The sequence below is a fragment of the Branchiostoma lanceolatum genome, chromosome 17 (genome assembly GCF_035083965.1).
Source record: "Branchiostoma lanceolatum isolate klBraLanc5 chromosome 17, klBraLanc5.hap2, whole genome shotgun sequence".
Lineage (NCBI taxonomy): Eukaryota > Metazoa > Chordata > Leptocardii > Amphioxiformes > Branchiostomatidae > Branchiostoma > Branchiostoma lanceolatum.
Genome location: NC_089738.1, coordinates 6534014 through 6556290, shown reverse-complemented (window position 1 = coordinate 6556290; position 22277 = coordinate 6534014). Strand labels below are relative to the sequence as shown.

Sequence of the window (22277 nt, the reverse complement as noted above, 5' to 3'; positions counted from 1 at the left end):
GACCCCCTCCCCTGGCTATGGGCATGACCCACCAGTGTAACATGCATGGCATAACTTTTGCTAAAGATCGATAACCAAAGAAGATTATGATGATGATCATAGAAAGGCAGTTTTATTTGTCTCATTCGCGGCATCATCAAACACAATAGTAATATGTCTGACGTATGAACTACAAACAACCATTCCCGAATTGCAAAACATATTATCCTTTATTAGGTACGAAAATTGGAAGGAACACAGCGATGAATTGCACCTGGAAACCATTAGAACTACCTCTCCATTACTAGTGGAAGGATATCATTATGTTACAGCGTTTCATTTCAGCATTTCCAACTGACGCCATTACTGCTCGTGTCTACTGCTATGTTGGTGTCCCTAATTTGCATTTCAGCGAATCATATGAATGAATAGGTCAAGCGTCTCTGGACATTTCAAGACCTTCTGATACTCTCAAGTAACAATTTTGAGCTCAAAGAAGAGAATACCAGGACAGTACTTTCAGACAAAACACAAAAATTCCATGTACGCTTTAGCCACAGTCTACTGAAATGCAAATTGGGACACCAACATGACAGGCAGCACCTGCCTACTTCTTTGATATGGAAAGTGAATGAAATCGATCTATACAGTTGCCCAGCGCCTAATTTTTAATTGATATTCTATATGAAAGACACAGGCCTCACATAGAACATATTATACAATATTTATTGACACAACAAAAGTACAGCGACTTTCGTAAGGTCTACTGCATCTGTACATACGTATACGTACATACATACATATATTCATACAAACGAATAGGTGCATACAAATGAGTTTGATTACACACAATCATATGGGATATGGTCAGCGTAAAACTGGATTCGATAGACCCTGCCTTACTGATTCCACCGTGGCACTAATATTATAGATACTTGTTGCTTGTGCATCAACCTCGTAAATATCACTTTTATAGGTCGTAAAACCAATTATGTCCAGCCACAAGGGCAATGGACACAACTATGATCGCAGCTCCAATATATTCCATTAGTAACGCGACAACGCCAAGTATCAAGTACTGAAACGCGTATGCTAAAGCAATAGACAGTCCACGTAAAATCTCCACCGTGCTTGCCTTTTGTAACTTCAAACTCCGATACAAACAAGTGATGGAGACGGTGTATATTATGCCCTGACTTGACAATACGCCAATCACATAAATGTCCAAGTTCCACTTCGGCGTGTTAATTATGTACATTGCGGGGAGTACCAGCAGAAAACCTAAGCCTTCAACATAAGCCAGAACAGTGAGTTGGGGAGCCTTCTGAAGAAAGGTTCTGCTCAGAACGTTTGTTGTAGCCAGTCCTAATGTCCCGGCAAGAGCTAGGACAACCCCAATGATGTAGTCATGAGTGATGCTGTTTTGGATGATGATGTTGGTCGTCGTTGTTGTTGTCATGTTTGTGGTAGCGTTCAAATATGTAGTGTTGACCAGATCGTTCAGCTCAACCGTTCGCTGGTGGGTTCCGCCAGCTACAAGTCCGACTGCCGTTACTTGGACCACCATGCCGATGATATTGATCCAGCCTGTCCGCTCCTTTCGCACCAACCAAGACAAGACAGCAGCGAAGAGAGGACTGCTGCCATTGCTGATGGCGATCGTAGCAGCCGGAGGAATGTACAAGTACGACAAGACAGTCATAGTTGTTGAACAGACCCTCGCAACGCCAGTACCGACAAAACTCAAAGTTTGCTTGTGATTCTGTCCCTTTAGAGGTGTTTTACACATGAGGGATAAAGGAAGAAAGACGGAAGCATTGGTGAGTTCATTCACTAAGACGACTTGAAGGTCGGGAACCCCTGCGTTAGCCGCCAGTCTGGCAAGGTTGGGGAAAACCGAGAATCCAACGGCTGCTATTAGGGCGAAAAAGACCCCTTGTCCGGCTCGGATAAGCTCCATAAATCCCATGATGTTAAGCTGTGGGCGAAAAAGAAGGCATCAGACGTGTGTTCGTGTCAATTCTACGTGAACTGTAATGAAATATGCAAATGGTTCCAATTACTTCCTAGACTTGCCAAATATGAAATAGGGCGTTTCGCTCACTTTCATATCAATGAAGCAGGCGGGTGCTAGCCGCCATATTAAAAAGGCATCTGTACAGTTCTTGGTGGCAAATGTGCTATATGTTTACACATCGGCAACCAGATCCGTAGTGTGTTTTTTGGCACACCTTTAGATTTGCCGAGGAAGGCTCGGTGGGTGTCACTCCACCGCCAGGGAAGGTTGTGTAAAGTGCATTTTTCAAGACATAACGTCGGGGCATGGTGAGCACCGAACCCGGCCGCCATATTGGAGTCCTTGATCTGTCTTTTCGTGTTAAGCGTAATCTCCAAGCAGATATACCGGTGACATGACAGCATCCAAAGGACAAAGAGAATAGACTTGGTTATCTATCATTCAGACCTTAACCAATACATAGAGCTAATTCTTTCCAAATCTTTCATAGAATTTTATGTCCAAAAGCATTAACTCTGTGGAGGGGTGTTTTGGTGATGGTTAACGGCATGTGGAATGGATAGATGCATATTGTTATGATTCCAATGCAAAATTGTTGTTGGGAAAACTCTAGCCTATACCAGGCTCCACGGGTCGCTGGAAAAATTAGCCTCTACCAGGCTCCACGGGATGGCTGGAAAAATAGTAGAAATTGGCCGTAATAGAGTGAATAGTGTGCCAAGGGAGTTAGCTACGGAGAGAGGACAGTCTCCGTGGATGGCAGACTGTCCTCTATCCGTAGCTAACTCCCTTGGCACACTATTCACTCTATTACGGCCAATTTCTACTATTTTTCCAGCCATCCCGCGGAGCCTGGTAGAGGCTATGGAAAAATAGCAGAAATTCCCAAAATAGACAGATAACAGGGGATGACGGGGGTGGGGGGGGGGGGGGGGGGGGCTGGCTTAGCCCCTCTTTTCACCATAAAGAGTTTTTCAAATGTCTTTCTGGCAAAAGGAGGGGATGGCGGGGGTCTTATTCCCTCTTTTCACCATAAGGTCAGTTTTTATAATCTCTAGTACAGGCGAAAAGAGGGGGTGGCGGGGGTCTTATCCCCTCTTTTCATCATAAGGAGTTTTCATAATCTCATATTTTCATCATAAGGAGTTTCATAATCTCACACTGGCGAAAATATGGGACAAAACCATCACCATACCACTATCCCGACTATTCAGTTTATCCCGGATTAATGCTACTATACTTTTCTTTACTAAATAATGAGGGCCTGCATAGTGGAGTAGTGATTACGATTAATTACGCAACATTTTCGCCGCCGATTACGAATTACGGTAAATTCTCAGAGCTGATTACGAATTACGCTAAATCATGAGGCTTCCCAACCGGATTCAAGACTTAACACAAGATTCAACTATCTAGTTCTGCGTCAAAACTATTGATGTTAACTTGAATACCTACTTTTGCGAACACCTACTTGAGAGGGGCCTGCATGGGGGCGTCTCGAGAACGCTCGACGCTTATTTCCAGTAGAACCTGTCTGGTCGCTTTAGAGCTTATTTTGAGTCACCTCTGACCTGTATGGCAATAAATATTCGTGACAGCTTGGCCTTTAGTGAGGTAGACAATGTAATGTGATTTTCGACGGTGCAACTGATTGTTGTTTTAAATTTGTGAGACTTTCCTATTATGAAATGTCAAGTTACATGAGAGCCAAGTGCCTGTGGTACCATAATAAATTTGACAATTCATTCCTACTGGTTGATACTTCATCTTAAAGGAGTAGATTCCTTGCCCGGGGCAAGTCGTAAAGGGAGTGCTCCTACTGTGACCTGCCCAGCAGTTTGAGGGCTGGATTGACCCCCATAAATTCATAAAACACCCCGACCAATCGAATCACGTGAATCGCATTGAAACTCAGATTCATATCTGCCATTTCCCGACAAATCGCTTTCTAACTTGCGTTAACGACTACATCTGACTAAACAAACTCGCCAGTGAGATGGTGGAAGGTGTCAGCTTCCAAAAGACGTTTTCAGATTTACAATTTTGGCACTTTGGAAGTAATTGAATCCGCCCGCGATTTAACGTTTAGAGAAAAGTAGTAGAAACTAGAAGTTAAATCGAGGGCGGATTCAATCACTTCCAAAGTGCCAAAATTGTCAATCTGAAAACGCCTTTTGGAAGCTGACACCTTCCACCATCTCACCGGCGAGTTTGTTTAGTCAGATGTAGTCGTTAACGCAAGTTAGAAAGCGATTTGTCGGGAAATGGCAGATACGAATCTGAGTTTCAATGCGATTCACGTGATTCGATTGGTCGGGGTGTAAAAGGATTAGCCAAAAATGATTACTCAAGCAACTGGATAAGATTTTGAAACAGACGTTTCAGACAGCATCCGCTATCTTTCGTCAGTGACTAAAGAAGGAAAAGGATTAGATTGTCTGCCAGCCTAGAACAATAGCAGGGACAGATTACCATAATAACTGTCAGAGAATTCAACTTTTTTCTGTACTGGTTTTCCTAGGAACATTATCAAACCATGCAGAATGGCTCAGATATCTATCAAAAAGTCGTATAATCCAAGGAAGTTTCAATCAGATAAGATCCCTTGGATAATCAAGACAATACTGTCTTCAACTTTCAGTTTTGGGGAAGTCAACCTTGTTCAAATTTTCAAACTAACCCTGTCAACGTTGTGTCAGAGTGTCTAAATGTATCTAAATTCCCGATGTCTTCCCCACATTAGCCTTGGTAGTTGTGTGTCTAGAAATATGACTTGGGATTTTTGCGTCGACTTGTTGTAGTAACCAGCATAGGCTGTGGCTCTATAGAACAGTACATATAACTGCTAGCCAATGTCTCAAACTAAATCGAAAGCCAGTGTTGTCATTACTTTATTTCTTGGCTATCCTGCAAGCTAACTTCCTTATGTGTAACCATACTTCAATTTCTTATCAATTCATTTTAATGATACACTTTTGCAATCTGTGATAAGACTTCAAAATTACACTTTTTTAATGAAATGACAAACTCACACACTCACCACCCATGTAGATCTTTAATGAGATGTGCAGAAGTTGTTGTGCCATATATGGAGGTATTCTTGGTACAATGTATAAAAACTTCATAGCAGAACAAAACAACAACCTTCTGTTACCTTTGGATAATCTCTCGCATATTTTTTGCTTTCTATGTACATGTATTTTTTATAATAACAACACAATAAGAATACACCAGAATATCCAATGAACAATCCACCCAGATCATACACAAAAGGGAAACATCGAAAAGTATTGGCATGAGGAGTGATCACAAACAAAAATTCATGACTTACATGATTGGCTGGTGATCGACCAATCAGAAAGCAGTGATCACATTGTGTGCTATTATATTACAGTGACCTGTTGCTATACATTGTGCCTAGCCAATCAGAATGCTGCAAGCTGAAATCTATTTTATACTATCCACTGTCCTTTTTTGATTGGTCCTTATTTGACCAATCACGCCAGGCTTCAGCATCATTCATAGTTTTGCAATGAAATTTGCTCTCCTCATAAAGGTGACAAAATCAACTATGTTATCATTTAGATTACAACAGCCCCTATTATACATTTTGTACCTCATCATTGGTTAACATCTAATCCAATCAGGACACTAGAATGATAAATTCAATCATTGAATCACGGGTTGCTACAAGTTGTTTAGCAGCCTATATTTTTATCCGTGAATAATTCCATCAGGTTGGACACTCACTGGATAACTTTATTTACAAGCAAGACATAAAATCACAGCCAATATTTTGATAACTGTCTGTCACCTTCCTTAGAGCAACTTTTGTATATGTGACAATAATAATTCTTCTATATATGACAATACTTTACATTTGGGACCGCATAGTAAGCAGCGCCACCTAGCATGCAGTACCAGTCAGAATTGCACTGAGGAAGGTGACAGGCGGTCACCGAAACGTCTGCTGTGATTGTATGTCTTGGTTGTGAATAAAGAACCTTGTTATCCCACCCTCCTGAGCCGACCTGATATCGCTCGGTACGTTACCTCCCATACCGGCCCTGCTGATTCCAGCCAGTAAAATCGCTTCTGGCGACGTCACCACCAAAACAGCTTTCAGCCAAACAGAGGGTTTGCACAAGCTCAACTAGAGCAAAACCGCAAAGGACGCTGGCACGCTATCAACCAATCAGGTTACGTCTTACATCGTTACTTTGGGTTCAGGACAAAATAACGGATGTTTGTGCCAAATAAGGGTAGCTCATTAATCATTCATGAGCGAGTGTCAGTGACGTCGTCAGAAGCGATTTTACTAGCTTGAATCAGCAGGGCCGGTATGGGAGGTAACGTACCGAGCGCTATCGGGTCGGCTAAGGAGGGTGTGTTATTCATGTATATTTTTAATTGACAGTTTTTTCCTCAGACTGTCTACCCCCGTATGTTGATGTTAGCCTCTCGTCCAGGTACTCCCCGGCCTTGATTGGCGGGTACTTGTTGGACCCGTCCAGACTCGCGATCGTCGTGTCTTTGTTGGGATGTACGAAGAAGGCGATGGACCTTCGGTGACTCTTCTGTCCCTCTTCGGTCTCAGGCAGAAGTACTCGATGCATCTACGGACAAGGAAAAGTTCAGGCAATGTCTTTATTTGTATTTTTGCAATCAAAGCTCTCATACCGGAAATATTCAAGTTTTTGTGAATTTCTTGCTAATTCTGTCTATGTATTTTCCTGCCAGCCACGGGACCAACTTTGGACCCGGGTTAAGCCAACCTTCCCATCCTGCTAGTATCCGATTACACCATCTTCTGCCTCACATCTTATCACTCTTCAATATTCAAGTTACTATGAACACACACAAAGACAAACAATCACACAGACCCAAAACAGTGTACCTCCATTTTCATAGAGGTAAAAATAGATAATGGTGATATGTTTCTATTATCTGAATAAGCAAACTAGGAAGAGCAGAGACTCCTAGACTTATATTGAGAATTGTACAATTGGGAGTCACAGAAACACAGGCACACACACAGAAACAGACAGGCCAAAAACAAGACTTCACTCTTGGTGAAGTAGTAATGGAAGGCCTTGTTACCGTGGACGCCAGTTTGTCTGCTGTCCAGCGCTGCATGAGGTCCCCTATGTTGACCACCACAGTGTCGGGGATGGGAGGGGCAGGGACGTACTTTCCCTCACAACTCTGTACCTGTATATCCAAAAATGAATCATGTATGATTTTTGTTGCAGCTCCCAAGGACATGATTCATTGTATTATGAGTCAAACCTGGCCTCAGGAACAACTAAATGGACTGAGCGAAAGACGTTTCTGAGGAGAAGTGGTTGCTCCAGACAAATGGCTTTGTTGATGAAAAATTTATACACCTTTAGATACTTATCATGTTCACAGACACACAGACTGACACACATATTACATAGGTCAGTGACTTCTGTACCTCCAACTAGGGATGTGTACTGGTACTCTGTACTGGTGCAGTATCACAAAATCATTTCGGTACAGATCCAAAATACCAGATCTCAATGTACCAAGCACTGTACCTATGCAAATCTAAGAATTAAGTATATACTTATTTGTGAATAAAGACATGTAGATCCTTCCGCAAAGCTGGAAATTTAGCAATGGAAAAGACAAATTAAATAATGTGGCACTGAAATCAGGCCATTTCTTATTTGAGATCATAACATTGGAAACTGGAAAGTTTCCAGTTTCATAAACACCAGCAAGTTGTCTACAGCTCAGTAGTGTTTCTGTCATCATTGAAGAGCATTATATTACTTTGTCAAATAGTTCAGGTACAGGTTTGGACTTTTATCTAAACATCTGTAACCGATACCTGTATCTGTACCTGATGTTACGTTTAGGTACACATCCCTACCTCCAACCCTCCCACAGCGTCCTGAAACAGTATGGTGATCTCTCCGTAGTCCGTGTGTTCCCCACAGCGAATCTGCCCCGGCTTGACCCGCTCGGGCAGAGGTGGGTAGTGTAGGATACGCATCATGGTGCCGTTAGCTGCTGTTCCTATCTTGTCATGCAGGGACAGGAAGTTGGACACATCCTACAGAATAGAGGAAAAGGAAAAATAAACATTGAGAAAAAATAAAGTAAAGGTTTCTTATAGTTTGAAGATTTACTAACTTTCTTGTATTTGTGTGTGTCACTCTGTATGTATGTGTATGTGTGTATGTGAATTTGTGTGTGTGTGCACTTTTATTTGCTTGTGTGTGTGTGTCTGTGTGTATTTGTGTGTGTGAGTGCATGATTTTTGTCCTTCAATATAACGACAGTAACGTTACAATGGTACCAGTAACAGAAAAATCCAAACCTTCATTATACACTTATGGCAATGCCAGCGATCAGAAGCAAAAAGACAGCATTTCTTAAATCCACTTATCCAAGGTTGGTGGTACATTGTAGGTCGGGAGCAGTCTGACCAGTTTTAGATTCAAAGTCAAATTTGACTCCAAAACACAACCTGACCACTACTGACTTACTCCCAACCACCAGCCAACCAATTCCAGACCTCCTGTCCAATGGCCGAACATCAGCCAACCGTGCCAAACACAAGTCAACCACAGCCAACCTAGCTCCCGAACCACTCCCAACCATGGTTGGGGGAAGGTCGTGAGGCCATGTTCGGCTGTGTGTTACCGGGGCTTTACTCTCCCTAAAGGTGCCTTCCCACAAAATCAACCAAACCGAACACACACTACTACTGATGTGATGTGACCGACACAGACCTTGATGTTGAGTCCCCTGGCCATCAGCTCTATTATTCTGAGACTGAGCTGACGACATTTGTCGTACAGCTGCAGGGATGCCTGCTGGAACTCTGGAACCTCCTGGGTCGGCCACATCTGAGGACAACAAAATGGGCAAATGGGCAACAATTATCAAGCATTGTTCTTATGTCAGGCCGTGTTGATTTGATTACATGGATGACGTCCTCTGGGAATCCCCCAAACCGATGCGAACATCCAAATAAAATAAAAAGTTTGGCACAAAAAAAAGTTGCCTTCACTATGAAATCTAAGTGGTCAGGAAGGTTGAACAAATGACTCAACATGGCACGTAGTATGGTACATTTATACCGAACAAAATAGATTCTTCATTTTTTGTTAAATCACATCTTTGACTTTGTAACTGACTTTGGTATTCTACCACATATGTATCCATTTTCCAATATTTTTTTTTTCAATTTACTGCATACATTTGTTTATTTTGCAGCGGTTCTGTACAATTTACAGTGTGGTTCCAAAACATTTATTTTGGAAACAGACAAAAAGTGATGGGGGTGCAGCTATCATCTATATAATCGAATATACAAGGCCTTATATGTCTAAGTCGTGTCCGCGTGGTGTAGAGGTCTGCGCACTCTGCCTCTCACCACATCTGGTTCAAATTCCGTGGAGCCAGCGGCCCGAGTTCGCGCCCGGGCCTGGACACGACTGGAAAAGATACGCATCGTCCTATCGGATGGGGACGTAAAGACGGCGGCCCCGTGTATGAGGGAGCTTTTGGGCGTCAAACCTCTGCACGTAAAAGAACGCAACACACTTATCGAGAAGAGTAGGGGTGACCCGGTGTGCTTGGCAAAAAAATGTGAGCCGTGGCGAAGCAGCATTGCACTACCAGTCTACCACTAGCTACTTGAAAAAGCATCATGCTTCACCTAAATTGAGGATGACTGCTTTACCTTTACCTTTATATGTCTACTATAGTACTAGAATGTCATGAGACCAAGATTTACAAAACTACAAATTCTTCTTCTGGGTGTGTGTAAACCTCAACTGGTCGAGGACTCAGAGGCATTGAAGATTGCACTCAAGACATCAAACTTTCATTCCTTTCTTTGACCTTTTTCAGGAAAGGTGACCCATAAAATTACATGTCAAGCTAGAGGTGAGTGGGTCAGTTTGTGCTGAAGAAGGTGGTTGAAACTTTAACTGAAGATTGGCTAAGTGTTAATTTTTTGCGGTGGAAATTATGTTTCAACCATAATCCTTCATCATGCAAAGAGTGTTGTACATACTGTAAGCATAACAACTTCTTTTTGATTTACTAAAATATTGAATTATCATTTATTACTGTCACTGGCTATGCATTGACCCATTCCTACCGAGACTTTTTGCATCAAAATTGTAGTACTTGTGGGGTTTGGTAGCATAGTGGAGGTTAAATCATCAAGATGGTTAAAAATGAACATTAATCTAGAAAATGATATTTACCTTTTCTGTGGCGACCTGTGGTCTCACATCATAGCATTCTTTAATGCCAGGTGGCCGTTTAGTTGACACCCTGTGCAGAAATGATACATACATGCAATCAGACAATGATGTAAAGAACAAATATCACAATATCTTTGCTGTGCTGTATTCTTTTTTAACACTAGCAGTCAACACCGAGGGCCCAAGTCACACTTGTCCTAGGATAGGTTTACAACAGGTTTACAACTTCTCATGGAAAAATAAAGTTCAAACAAACAAATTTGATTCTCAAAATGACTAGCCTGGATACCAGACCTTTTGCGCGATGCGATACCCCCTTTTGGGCGGGGACCTAGTAGTAGGCCATAGAGTTGGCACTGGGCTCTCTTGGCAGCCGAACTCTAATTTCTATCGTGCTAGAGCTAATTAGTGGGCTGTGTGCTATCTGTGGCGGCAGCGCGAGTTGCTTCCCCGACTGAAGGATTAGCTCCAGGAGCGTGGTGGTCCGGCACCCAGGCTACAAAACGACAGGCGTTTAGCTAGGACTTATAGACAGGGCGTCCAAAAATGGGGAGGGGCGGGGGGGGGGGGGTATGTCTGGTATAAGGAAAAAAACAACAGTGACAGGATCTGTGTTGGGAACACATGAACATGTGTACAGTGTATGTAATTACCAGGGAAACAGGGCATCTTATGGGTGACCCTGCCAAAGGAGGGTCTCATTTCTTTGTTTTCTTCGTCCAGAAGACGCCCTGACACCCCGCTAGCTAATAGCCTGTACAACGTACCTCTCTCTCTCCAGATGGAGCCATCCATGACTCACAGCTTTCTCCAGCGGTAAGGTATAATTCGTCTTCACCTCTTCTGGCAGCTCAAAGAATCTGCTCGAGGAGTCAAATGCCTGGGATACCTTGAAAAGGAAGAGTTGACCAGTTATACTGCATCTGATCATAGCTTAAAATCAAAGTACAATACACTAGAAACTTTCTTGTGTTAATAACTATAAATAAGGCATATTCTAGGATAATACAGATCTTTTGGTGCATACTGTACATGATGTAGTATCGTCCCCATACTCACAGACTTGTACCTGCTTCTACACTTTTATCTACATTATACTATGTGTTACATTCTAATTAGAGGAGGTCTCAAGGAGTTTAAATCCCAGCTGTGTTGCTCACCCGACATGCACGCTACTGGAAAGGGTCACAGTCCGTAGGACGGGACGTTAAGCAGTGGTCAAGTGTTCATTGTACTTGTTGAAAAGATCTAGGGGAATTTCCCCGGTACAATGAACCTGTAAATACCGTACATAGCCTCTGTCTTCTTTATCACAACCAGTGGAAGATTAGCTCTTCTGATTCAAGATCACTAACTTATACTTTCTATGTGCATACTCCCTGTTCACATGAAGACATGCAAATTATATATCCTGTCTGGGTCAATATGCTAATTACTCAGGTCACTACAGGTGGTCTTGTGTCTTAAACATTCTAAAACAAATTAATCATCAACATTATACTGTTAGGTTTAACATTTAATCTACTCACTGTGAAGTTTATAATAACTGGCTTTCTACCTAAAAAATTGAGACTTAAGTCGTAGGATTACCAGAGCTGAGGGTATCCCATGGTTACGCAGATAAACAAATCCCACGGTGGAGAAGGCCTGGACCAGCTGCGTGGCGAGCGGCTGCAGCTCATCCTCATCCACCGCCCCCTTCAGCAGACTGTAGGAGGAGAAGTCTATGATGGGGATGTGGCCGTGGTCCTCTGGGGCAGCATCCCAGTGATTGGGGGCGTGGCCATTCTGTTGTGTGTGTATCTCCATCCTTTATAACAACATTCAAAAGTAACAATATAACATATACAGGGATCTCCCTAGAAATATAGAGCAGGATGGGGGGAGGGTGCCATTGCACAGGATAAGTCAGTACCGCGAGGGGGGAGGTCTGGAGGGGGGCGCGCACCGGTCAAGAGGAGAGCTACTGTTGCATTTTGCCTTTTCCATACGCAAATAGAAGTCATTTCCTGCAACTTCAGCTTTGCATCTTGTCTACAATTAATGAAATCTTGAGTTCTTAACAAAATTACAGGCTTGGCTGGGGAAATATTGGAAGAAATACCCTAAATTTTAAATCAACAGGATGGAGCTGGGATTAGAACAGGATGGAGGAGTGCCACTAGTACTGTTCCATTCTTTAGGGAGATCCCTGATATATATATAATGGAGTTTTTCCTGCTATACCATAATGACCAGCAGACTGTAGGAGGAAAACTCTAGATCTATGATGGGGATGTTCGTTTTCACTGTATCCTGTCGCCCGCATGAGAAAGATGCATAAACATGAGAAAACAAGCATGGGCAAGCAAAGCAATCAAATAATACTGTACAATGTGCAATATGGTAGCAAGAAAGCCCCAAACTATGGACGATACAAAAAAAACATTGCAGTGTGCACACTTTATAATGACAAGTAAACCAACATAACACTAAGATCTGACCTTAATACAGCGTTACCAACTGTGATATACTGTAAATGCAGAAATGTTCACGGTGGTTTTATGTTCACGGTTTTTGCAGCGACCGTTTCACCGCAAACTGAAAACCACTGCGAACAATTTTGTCCAATACTGTAGCAGTACGTGACTATAGCCCTGCCGTGAAATTATCGGTAGAGTGTTTGGCTAAGAACTAAGTGGTCCAAGGTTCGAATTCTGTCATGTCATCGATCTTGTGCCCTTGGGAAAGGCACTTTACACGACCTTCCTCACTTCACTCAGGGGGAGTACCTAGCTTTGGTTAGGGACGTCCCTCGGATAGGACGCTAAATGGAGGTCCTTTTTTTTGGACAACCACGCCTTGAGCATGTAAAGGGCCCACAACACTTGTCGAAAAGACTAGGGGTCCTTCCCGGTGTGATTGGATCAAATAAATCTGTTCGGATATGCAGCTTGTACTAGAGTAGAGTAGAGTAGAGTAGAGTTTCTTCGGCCAGGTAGGAATCGGCTGGTTCCATTTTAGGCCGCTCTTCACTTTTATGTCACAGTCATTTCCAGTTTGTGGGGGTTGTCTAGAGCTCGGAAGTCAAAGTACGCCTTGTGTTTCCTCATGAGCCTGTCCAGCCTCTCCTTGAAACAGTTTATGCTGGGAGAAACCACTACTGTCTCGGGTAGGCTATTCCACCAGGGGATCACCCGGACGCTGAAGAAGTGTACTCTTCAGTACAAACCAGTGGTGTGTTACGCCCGTATGCGACGGTTTACCGGGTAAGCAATACAAACGAATTACAGCTTTATGACCACAATCAAAGGTTGAAAATAATCAGATTACAATCAGTACTACAGTGTACGAAATATTAGCGTGTGTTTGCTAAAGGTCACTATGCACGACAACTAGCTAGGTCATCTTGAAGTGGATCAACTTTCACTTACTATAGTAGTAGCCCGTGCCACGAAGCACACTGATTCTAAAAGCAATAAAACAGTGGTAAAAGCTTGAGAAATCCCCACATATACTTTATTTCTTATAACGTTTACATGTTTATGTTATAAAACAAATTTTTGTAAAGTCACCCTCCCCGCCTACTTTTAGCTTGCCGGCTTCCCCCTTTATAAAACAATCGTAATCTCACACAAAAGGAAGATCATACTTACGATAGAAACTGCTGATAATTTTCCCACTTGTAAGTAGACGCCTGGTAATGTCGTGGCCGGGTTTACGTCTGTTTTAAGGCTGGAATTGTTGGTATTTCGTGCAGGTTTTCTGGTTTCATGTAAGAGTCATGCCTTGTCTTGCCGGTGTCACATTTTCACCGCATACAAACGCACCAGAGACAAACTCCAGTTTTGCAGAGAAATAAAGTTAATTTTGAGATCTGATATCTTTTACTCCATCTTAAAATTACAAAAATGTAACTATATATGATACTTATATATCATAACTCTACCTTATGTTATGTAAAGCCTTTCTTTTCGCAAGAAAATAGAAATTGTGAAACACGTTTTGCTGCTATGTATTAATTTCCTTGTAAAATACACAGACAAATGTTTGATGATTTTCCCTCAAAATGTACCTTTCAAACTACCCTCCTTCAATCTATTTTCTGTTTTTATGTTCTAAAGATTATTTTCCATCAGCCGAAAAGGAGAGGTTGATCTGTTTAGGAAGATTTAAAAGGAGGAAGCTTCCGGAAAATTCCATGTTCAGATAGTCTAGCCAAGTAAGGTCAAAGGTGAACGACCTCATCGGGTCGGGTTTCTGTTTCTTACACAATCACCAATCGTCAAGCAGATGTTGGGTATGAAGATGATTGTAACGTTTCGTGGCTATTTCTGGCACATGGGAGGGCACCCTAGCACCCAGAAAACATCACAATCATCAGATCTTCACGCCACCAACATCTGCTTGGAAGTTGGAGACAACAAACACAGAATTATTGAGGAGTAAACCATCAGAACATGCCCAAATTAAGTGAAAAGTTTATTTAACTTTTATTTGGCCCTGCAAAACTGGAAAAGTGCTCTATGTACTTGAATGTTGCTTTCTATGGTCCTTTGTGTAGCCACCTAGTGGATCTTATCAGAACTGCAAAAGCATGCAATTTGGTTAGTCTCAGCTCAGAGCTATCACTGATCTTATGTGTCGGAAAACATTACAATCTTCAATTACAATCTTGGACCCTACCAATATCTGCTTGACAACAAATACTGAAATATTGAGGAGTGACCACGAACAATATATGCCCAAATCAATTAAGCGAGGAGAAAATTAGATTTTACTTTTATTTGCCTCTGCAAAACTGGAAAAGTGCTCTGTGCACTTTATGGTCTTCTATGTATAGCCACGTACCTAGAGGATATCATCAGAACTGCAAGAGCATGTTCAGAGTCTAATCACTAACTAAAGTGAGATACCAAAACGCCACACAAATATCTTTCAAAATAGTCTGTTTCTGAGACGTTTTCTTTTTGCATAGCAATTTTGATGCTGCCTGGAAACTTAATCATTGTACAAAGTTTGTATATACAGGAACATATTACAAAACTAGTTTTCCTGGTGTTCTGTGATTGAATCATGACAACATGATCAAATGATTATTCAAATAGGACAATCTAGTCAGTTTGCACTCGTTATGTATTACTAATAGAAGTGATTATGCACTACCTATCGTGCACAAAGGCACCTTATTATGGAGTAATCAATCAAATTAATCAATAACGCTTACTTAAAATGGTTATTGCTACTCGAGACTATACATGTTGATCTCTGTTGGTAGTATTCTATGATTAGGCTGTAGCTGTGTGGGACTTATCAGATGACAGAACTGACACCTGCCCACACACTCTTTTTCATTGGTTAGTCTGGGACCAATCAGAAGTCCAGACTCAATTGGCCTTGTTGACTGTTGTCAGCCTTCTTCTGTGATTGGCTGTCACATGTTTGATTGACACCTTTGTATTAGCTAACATCATATGTTGCTGTCAGCCTCTGTTTTAGGTATTCTCCTGCTGTGATTGGTGGATACTTGTTGGATCCATCCAGGCATGTGATCACAGCATCCTGGTTAGGATGTGCAAAGAAGGCGATGGACCGACGGGCCCTTTTCCTCCCCTCCTCTGTTTCTGGCAGGAGAACTCGATGGCTCTGCAAAGAACAGAAAACCAGTAACTCCATAAATTTTGCAGATCAGGTCTTAATTTACATGATGAATGATAAAAATCTATGATTCAAGATTTTCCATAATTTATGGAAGGTGAAACATTGACAGATACCAATTATGCAAATATGGCCTTAATTTGCATGATTAATGCAAACGTACCATAATTCATCTCTGTGGTAAATTATTTGTAGGAATATGGAATCTAAAAACCTAACATTCTACAAGATTACCAGAAATTTTTGTAGAAATTGTTTTGGTTTGGACATTCCATTTGGCTTCACAAGTATACAAAATGCCAGTCTTTGGCATGCCACATATTGTAATGTTTCATACCGTAGACTTTAGCTTGTCTGCCGTCCAGCGTTGCATGATGTCCCCAATGTTGACCACCACAGTGTTGGGGATGGGAGGGGCAGGGACATACTCTCCTTCACAGTTCTGCACCTGGATTGTGCAATATAGGGGCCAATCAGTTGACAGCACAGATATCTGCAAACAAACTGTTGTCATTGGTTAGTCTAGGACCAATCAGACTGCTGTTGGCCTTTGTCTGTGATTGGCTGTCAGATGTTTGATTGTATTGTGCAATACAAAAGGTTGATACAAAGGAAGGTAAAGAAAGCAGGATATAACCTCTATATGATGAATTGTTGTGTGATTTTTATTAAATCAATTGTTATTGGCAGACTTATTTTTGGTTTTCCTTCAAATCAATAGAAGTATTCTTTGATTTCAGTGAAGTGGTCTTAACAGATACTAAAATATATACATAAAATAGCAAATGAACATGATGCAATCTTACTGCCCCCATCCTCCCAGCAATATGATCAGCTGTTGCCTTCCCTCCAGCCCACTCACATTTGATTGCCATTGACCCAGTTTTCCTCAAGGAAAATTAATTCTTAATTAGAGGCCATATCCCCATGCATAGCCTCCGGGCCCAGAAAGGGTACCCTGCCAAGGTAGCCCACCCCACTAGCCTAGCCCACCTTTTCTGGAAACCCAACCTCTGGGGCAGGTCCAGTACTGTGGCCACTATATTGCACACACCTCTAGCCCGGCTATGTTGTCCTGAAACAGCAGAGTGATGGAGCCATAGTCGGTGTGCTCCCCGCACCTGATCTGTCTCTCCTTGACGTGGTCAGGTACAGGCGGGTACCGCAACGGGCGCATCAGGCTCCCGTTGGGTCCTGTTCCCACCAAACTGTGCATAGAGAGCAGGGCTTGCATATTCTGTACAAAAAAAATAAAGCCATTACGTTCTTGCACATTCCAATTGTTCAAAAGCATTGTCCCTTTTTACTGTAATTTACCTATACCTATGCACTAGGTTTCAGCAAAAGCAAAGAGGACTGTTTGTACAATGTTTTGCAGTGCTACCTAGCAGAAAAAGGGAGTACTGCAGCCTGTTTGCTAAATGCTGGTCACATCCACATGATCCAAACTTAATGTTAAACGACTGGTGACCGGGTAAAAGTGGCTGTAAGATGATCGATATCTTCACAAGAATAGACTGGCTAATTTTGTTAACCTAGTTTCATAGATATTCTGAAAATTCATATCTTAAGAGACTAGATACAGATCAATATGTAGAAGAGAATCGACTTTACAAATGTAGTATGACCGGTACCCTTCTTGTTTTTATCCTTTTGAATCCAAGCATATCAAATTCAATGGCTAGGGCATGATAAAGATAACAGTACAATTGACACACACAGACCTGAATGTTGAGTCCCCTGGCCATCAGCTCTATTATTCTGAGACTGAGCTGACGACATTTGTCATACAGTTGCAGCGACGCCTGCTGGAACTCTGGAACCTCCTGGGTCGGCCACAGCTAGAGACAACGCAGGTTAAAGTTAGGCCATGCTGATTCAATTATATGGATGGCATCCCCTAAAGAGCCCCAAAACTGATGCGAGAGTGTGAATTGACAGAAAAAAAAGTTGCCTTGTAATTCTGATATTTCATTTCATTTCATTTCATTTTATTTATACAGGGCAAATACAACTCAGGCTGTGAAGCCTGTTTTTCAGGTATCCCTGATATTACATATAAAAAACACAACTACGACATAGTACACCGTAACAATATTAATCAATCAATAAAAGCCATGTCACATACAATTCAGATTTCAATTTCCGCCGGGATTGCCATTCTTAAAGTTCTGGTAAGTAATTAAAGCAGTTCTTTGTTTGAGTGGTAATGTGTTCCACAACTGAGGCCCATAGTGTTGCATACTACTACGGTACGATGCAACTCTAGCAGAGGGACAGTGGAGCAGGTGGGGGTCGTAATCCCGAATCAGGAAGGATGAACAGAAGACTATACACATGTAGAGTATACTGGACAACGGATTCTTCATTTTTGTTCTTTCACATCTTCTTCGACTTTAAAATTGACTAAATTGGCGCTCTACAACTTTTACATCTGTTTTTCGAAATATCTTTTTGCAATTCATGGCAATTATATTTTGCTCATACTGAAGCTTCTTTGTACAATTTACAAAGTACAGTAATGTTAATGTTTTTTGGGGGGAAACAGACACAGTGATCTATGTGAACGGATGTCATCCATATAATCAAACCAACATGGCCTTCCTGAACAAAAACTGACTACTGAAATATATCTAAAAAAATCACAACTCCAGTTTTTATGTCCCATGCAAAAAATGGTCTGTCCTGAGAGCTTCAAAATACATGTATACAGATGGTCAATAAAGAGTACATCACCAAAACCCCAACAAAATATCTCAACGCAATTGATATTCATATATTCAATAATGTTACTGATAGTTTTGTTGAAGGAAGTCACCTTTTCTGTGGCTTGTGGAGGTCTCACATTAAATGCTTCTTTCAGGTCCCCAGGTCTTTCCATAGTCACCCTATAGTGTATAGAAACAAGAAGAAGATTTTACAAAAACATTCAGGCGGTAGATGTCAAATATTAAAGTGTGTTGCAGCTGGATTTCTTAACAGTTCTACTGCTGTTGTTGTTGTTGTCCTTGTTTGACGTCTATTATATCGCTAGACGTGGTCTCTTGGTGCAGGGTTTCACTTGGTTCAGTAAGGAGTCAATTGTCTCTCTAGGTATCTACTGCATTAGAAACTTAATGCTCAATCAGTCATATCAATTATGAAAATATATCTTTAGTCATTAGCCTACTTACCATTTGATGTTTTGGTTTGCTGGTTTGTCTGGTTTGCTGATGATCAGAAGTTAAGCCTGGGGTCATGTATAAAGGAAAGGGTTAAAGATTCTCAGTAACCATGTTGAAGATTTACAAATAACAAAAAATACCGTTCTCTCTCCAAGCAGACCCATCCATGACTCTTGTCTGCTGGTCGGGAGAACTTTGTTTTCACTTCTTCTGGTAAAGCGAAGAACTTGTCCGCAGCCTCGAAAGTCCTGGAGACCTACAGAGCAATGGGAGAGTACTTACATAATAGTAACAACAATGGAACAGCTTGTGTTTTGTTGCTAAATCTAACCCTCATTTGCATAATCTATAATTCCATAGTGCTGAATGATAGGAATTTGATACTCGATACGTCATTGATGAGATTCAATAAAACAGCAAACTGCCCAAAACGTTTCAATACAATTATCTGAACTGCCAAATAAATAATCTCATAGATATGAGGCAGGGCATTAAGGAAGAATGGGCTTGGTAGGCAATGCAAAAAATACAGCAACCTGCTTGAGGAGCTAAAGACCGTGGTGACGCTTACAGGATGACTGCGGGATCACGCGAGATCACAGGTCATGCATCTAATTAGCTAATTTGAACTTTCGCCCCAAATGATCACTACCAAAATATTTTTGAGATCTTAGGAATCTGTCCTGACCAGAGCTGCGGGTATCCCATGGTTACGCAGATAAACAAATCCCACGGTGGAGAAAGCCTGGACCAGCTGTGCGGCGAGCGGCTGCAGCTCATCCTCATCCACAGCTCCCTTCAGCAGACTGTAGGAGGAGAAGTCTATGATGGGGATGTGGCCGTGGTCCTCTGGGGATGTGTCCCAGTGGATGGGGACGGGCCCATGTTCTTCTGAGTCCTTATCCATCCTAGAACATCACAACAAATTTCCTCTAAGGCCACGCCAATTTATTTTGTTGCTTCTCGGAATAGCCTCTGCTGTTTTTCGCATTTTGAAAAAAAAAATTGCGTCACTATTCCCAATTTACTTTTTGTTCAGTTGTGAAACTCAATAGCCACTAAAATTCCATATATTAAATGGAAAATGTAATTTTGTTTCTGAAATCATAGTACTTGATCAAAGAAAGGGGTGCATTGCATAAAATGAGCTTTACCCCAGACTATTTGCAAAAACTTTTTAATAATTTTTTTTTTGCCGAAAAAATCGGAGAAGCAACAAATTAAATTGCTGTGGCCTAAGGTAAGTCTCGACTGTCACTTGCTGTGACTGTGAAATATTTGAAAGTTGTTTTATGGAATATGAATAACGTAGTAACTATACAACCGATCGCAAATTGACACAATGGTAGGCAAAAATTAGGAGGAACGCAAAAGATTAATTAACAATGCTTGTGTGATGCAACATACATGCATCATTTAATTAGAAAGGCAACATTTGTAAGAAAAGGCAGCACATTTTACGGTCTATCCTCCCCTGCAATAATTAACTGTTTTAGAATCTTACCCCTGTACTAAAGTGGTCGATTCCATAATTATTTCTGACGAAAAAACGAAGTTCAACTTAACTTCCGAAATCACAAAAAGAAGGGGAAAAACACAAGGAAAACAGTAACGTTATATCTCACTTCCTTATATAGTAACACTTTTATTACCTTGTCGGATGTTGGACCCTTGTCGGAATTTGCCCCCCTTAACGAAACGTACAAGGCCAATTCTTTTACATGTATATTTTTTTTGTGCTCTCGGTTATATGTTACGGTCGTGTGCATCGTCATGGTAATAGCTCAATGCTGATCACAGAATTGTAAGCTAATATAACAGTCAGTACATACACCACAAAAATCAACACGGCTCATAGAAAAGGACAAAAGCACAAACCGATTTCTGCACCACGAACCTGGGTCACAAAAGTTCAGTCGACAGCTGACTGTAGACTGTGGATCAAAGGTCGATTGCACACCCGATGACACAGTCATTGTATAAATAAGTGACGTCTGTTGAATACATGATTAACGTTATGTCACGTCGGTGTTTTATACGTGCAGAGTATTTAACCTGAAACCGTGGCCCGTGGATATCATAAACAGTAGTTCCCAAGAGAAAAAATTAATTCCAATATCTTGGTAGTATTCGTCAGTGAGAATACACAAGGCAACAAGAATCTCATCTAAAAGCTGCAACCGCAGAGGCGACAAAGTATTATACTTTAGCTGTTAACGTATATAAGTTAACGTTACGAGAAGATTTGGCTCTTTGTTTAACAGAGGAACACTGGAAAGAGGTGGACTTTAATAAAGAACGGGAAGGTACACTGCTATTGACACTACTCGGAGAGGGAAGCTGAGAAGCCTGGCGTGAAAACTTGAATAAGAAACAACTGAAATGGACTGGAAGGGCCAATGTTATAAACACAAAGGACTACGCGCTCGAATACAGAGGCGGACTATTATAACTGGAGCAGAAAACATTTGCCAGTCATGAACTAGAATGAGGGGGGGGGGTAGTGACGTAGTCATATCGGGACCACTCACCCTTCTCACCACAACGACACCTAGCGGCGAGAAGTAGCTCTGGACATTGTATATTCTCCAAGCAGAGGTTTTGGTCGGGTGGGGTAGTAGTGGCCGGCCTTGAAGGGAGGCCAACGTAAAAAAAAAACCGGTCACTACTACCCCACCAGACCAAAACCTATGCTTGGAGAATAGTCATTGTATAGCTCTGAGGTTTTGTATAGCTCTGAGAATAGTCATTGTATAGCTCTGAGGTTACTACTCTACAAATGAGTAGTCTCCAAGCAGATGTAGGGGTCGGAGCAGTGTCTTTTTTTGCGGCGTTTTGTGCGTCTTTATATGTCATATCATATAGATTAAACTGTCCTTGTCCTTGGATTTTAGTTCTTCCGAGAGAATCCATTCCCCTGCTCTGGGTAAATGTTATCAGTGGCTCAAAGGCCAATTCAGACACAGTCAATTCTATAAATAACTCTAACACAATCATGCATGTGACGTCAGTGCACAATCATTACGTGCAAATACCCACGCCCACTTGTTGAACCCAACCACTATAACTGTAGACATGTCCTTTTTTAAAGGCCACAGCAAGTAAATTTTATGGATGACATCAGCGCGCGCATTGATTTTCGCCTGATTTTGAAATAAAAAATATTAGTTCTTTTTTAAATTTGGCAATGGTCAATATACCTGAAGCGGGGCAATATGTTTCAAACGT

The 22277-nt window shown here is 41.6% G+C and overlaps 2 protein-coding genes across 2 annotated transcripts; both read right to left on the bottom strand.

Annotated features, from left to right (window-relative positions):
- Positions 1 to 5032: 5032 nt before the first annotated feature.
- On the bottom strand, positions 5033 to 14100 carry LOC136422742 (uncharacterized). The gene is made up of 8 exons (XM_066410596.1): positions 13884 to 14100; positions 11839 to 12058; positions 11016 to 11137; positions 10249 to 10318; positions 8761 to 8877; positions 7896 to 8078; positions 7097 to 7207; positions 5033 to 6612 (listed from the first exon to the last, which is right to left on the bottom strand). The coding sequence occupies exons 2-8, from the start codon at positions 12055 to 12057 to the stop codon at positions 6403 to 6405; spliced, it is 1032 nt and encodes a 343-aa protein (XP_066266693.1). The 5' UTR covers position 12058; positions 13884 to 14100; the 3' UTR covers positions 5033 to 6402.
- A 596-nt stretch (positions 14101 to 14696) lies between these two features.
- On the bottom strand, positions 14697 to 20983 carry LOC136422743 (uncharacterized). Its single transcript, XM_066410597.1, has 8 exons — positions 20928 to 20983; positions 19738 to 19957; positions 19190 to 19305; positions 18704 to 18773; positions 17610 to 17726; positions 16940 to 17122; positions 16223 to 16333; positions 14697 to 15873 (listed from the first exon to the last, which is right to left on the bottom strand). Exons 2-8 carry the CDS (start codon positions 19954 to 19956, stop codon positions 15688 to 15690), a joined length of 1002 nt encoding a protein of 333 aa, XP_066266694.1. The 5' UTR covers position 19957; positions 20928 to 20983; the 3' UTR covers positions 14697 to 15687.
- Between the last annotated feature and the right edge of the window lie 1294 nt (positions 20984 to 22277).

What these genes read in the sequence shown, in the direction of transcription:
- LOC136422742 (XM_066410596.1), bottom strand. Translation starts at nt 12,057, where the DNA reads ATGGAGATACACACACAACAGAATGGCCACGCCCCCAATCACTGGGAT. An exon ending in CTCCATCTGGAGAGAGAGAG is followed by an intron (nt 10,319 to 11,015) that starts GTACGTTGTACA and finishes ATTTCTGCACAG; the next exon opens with GGTGTCAACTAAACGGCCAC. An exon ending in CCAGGGGACTCAACATCAAG is followed by an intron (nt 8,079 to 8,760) that starts GTCTGTGTCGGT and finishes TCTATTCTGTAG; the next exon opens with GATGTGTCCAACTTCCTGTC.
- LOC136422743 (XM_066410597.1), bottom strand. Translation starts at nt 19,956, where the DNA reads ATGGATAAGGACTCAGAAGAACATGGGCCCGTCCCCATCCACTGGGAC. An exon ending in ATGGGATACCCGCAGCTCTG is followed by an intron (nt 19,306 to 19,737) that starts GTCAGGACAGAT and finishes ATTGCTCTGTAG; the next exon opens with GTCTCCAGGACTTTCGAGGC. An exon ending in GTCTGCTTGGAGAGAGAACG is followed by an intron (nt 18,774 to 19,189) that starts GTATTTTTTGTT and finishes TATACACTATAG; the next exon opens with GGTGACTATGGAAAGACCTG.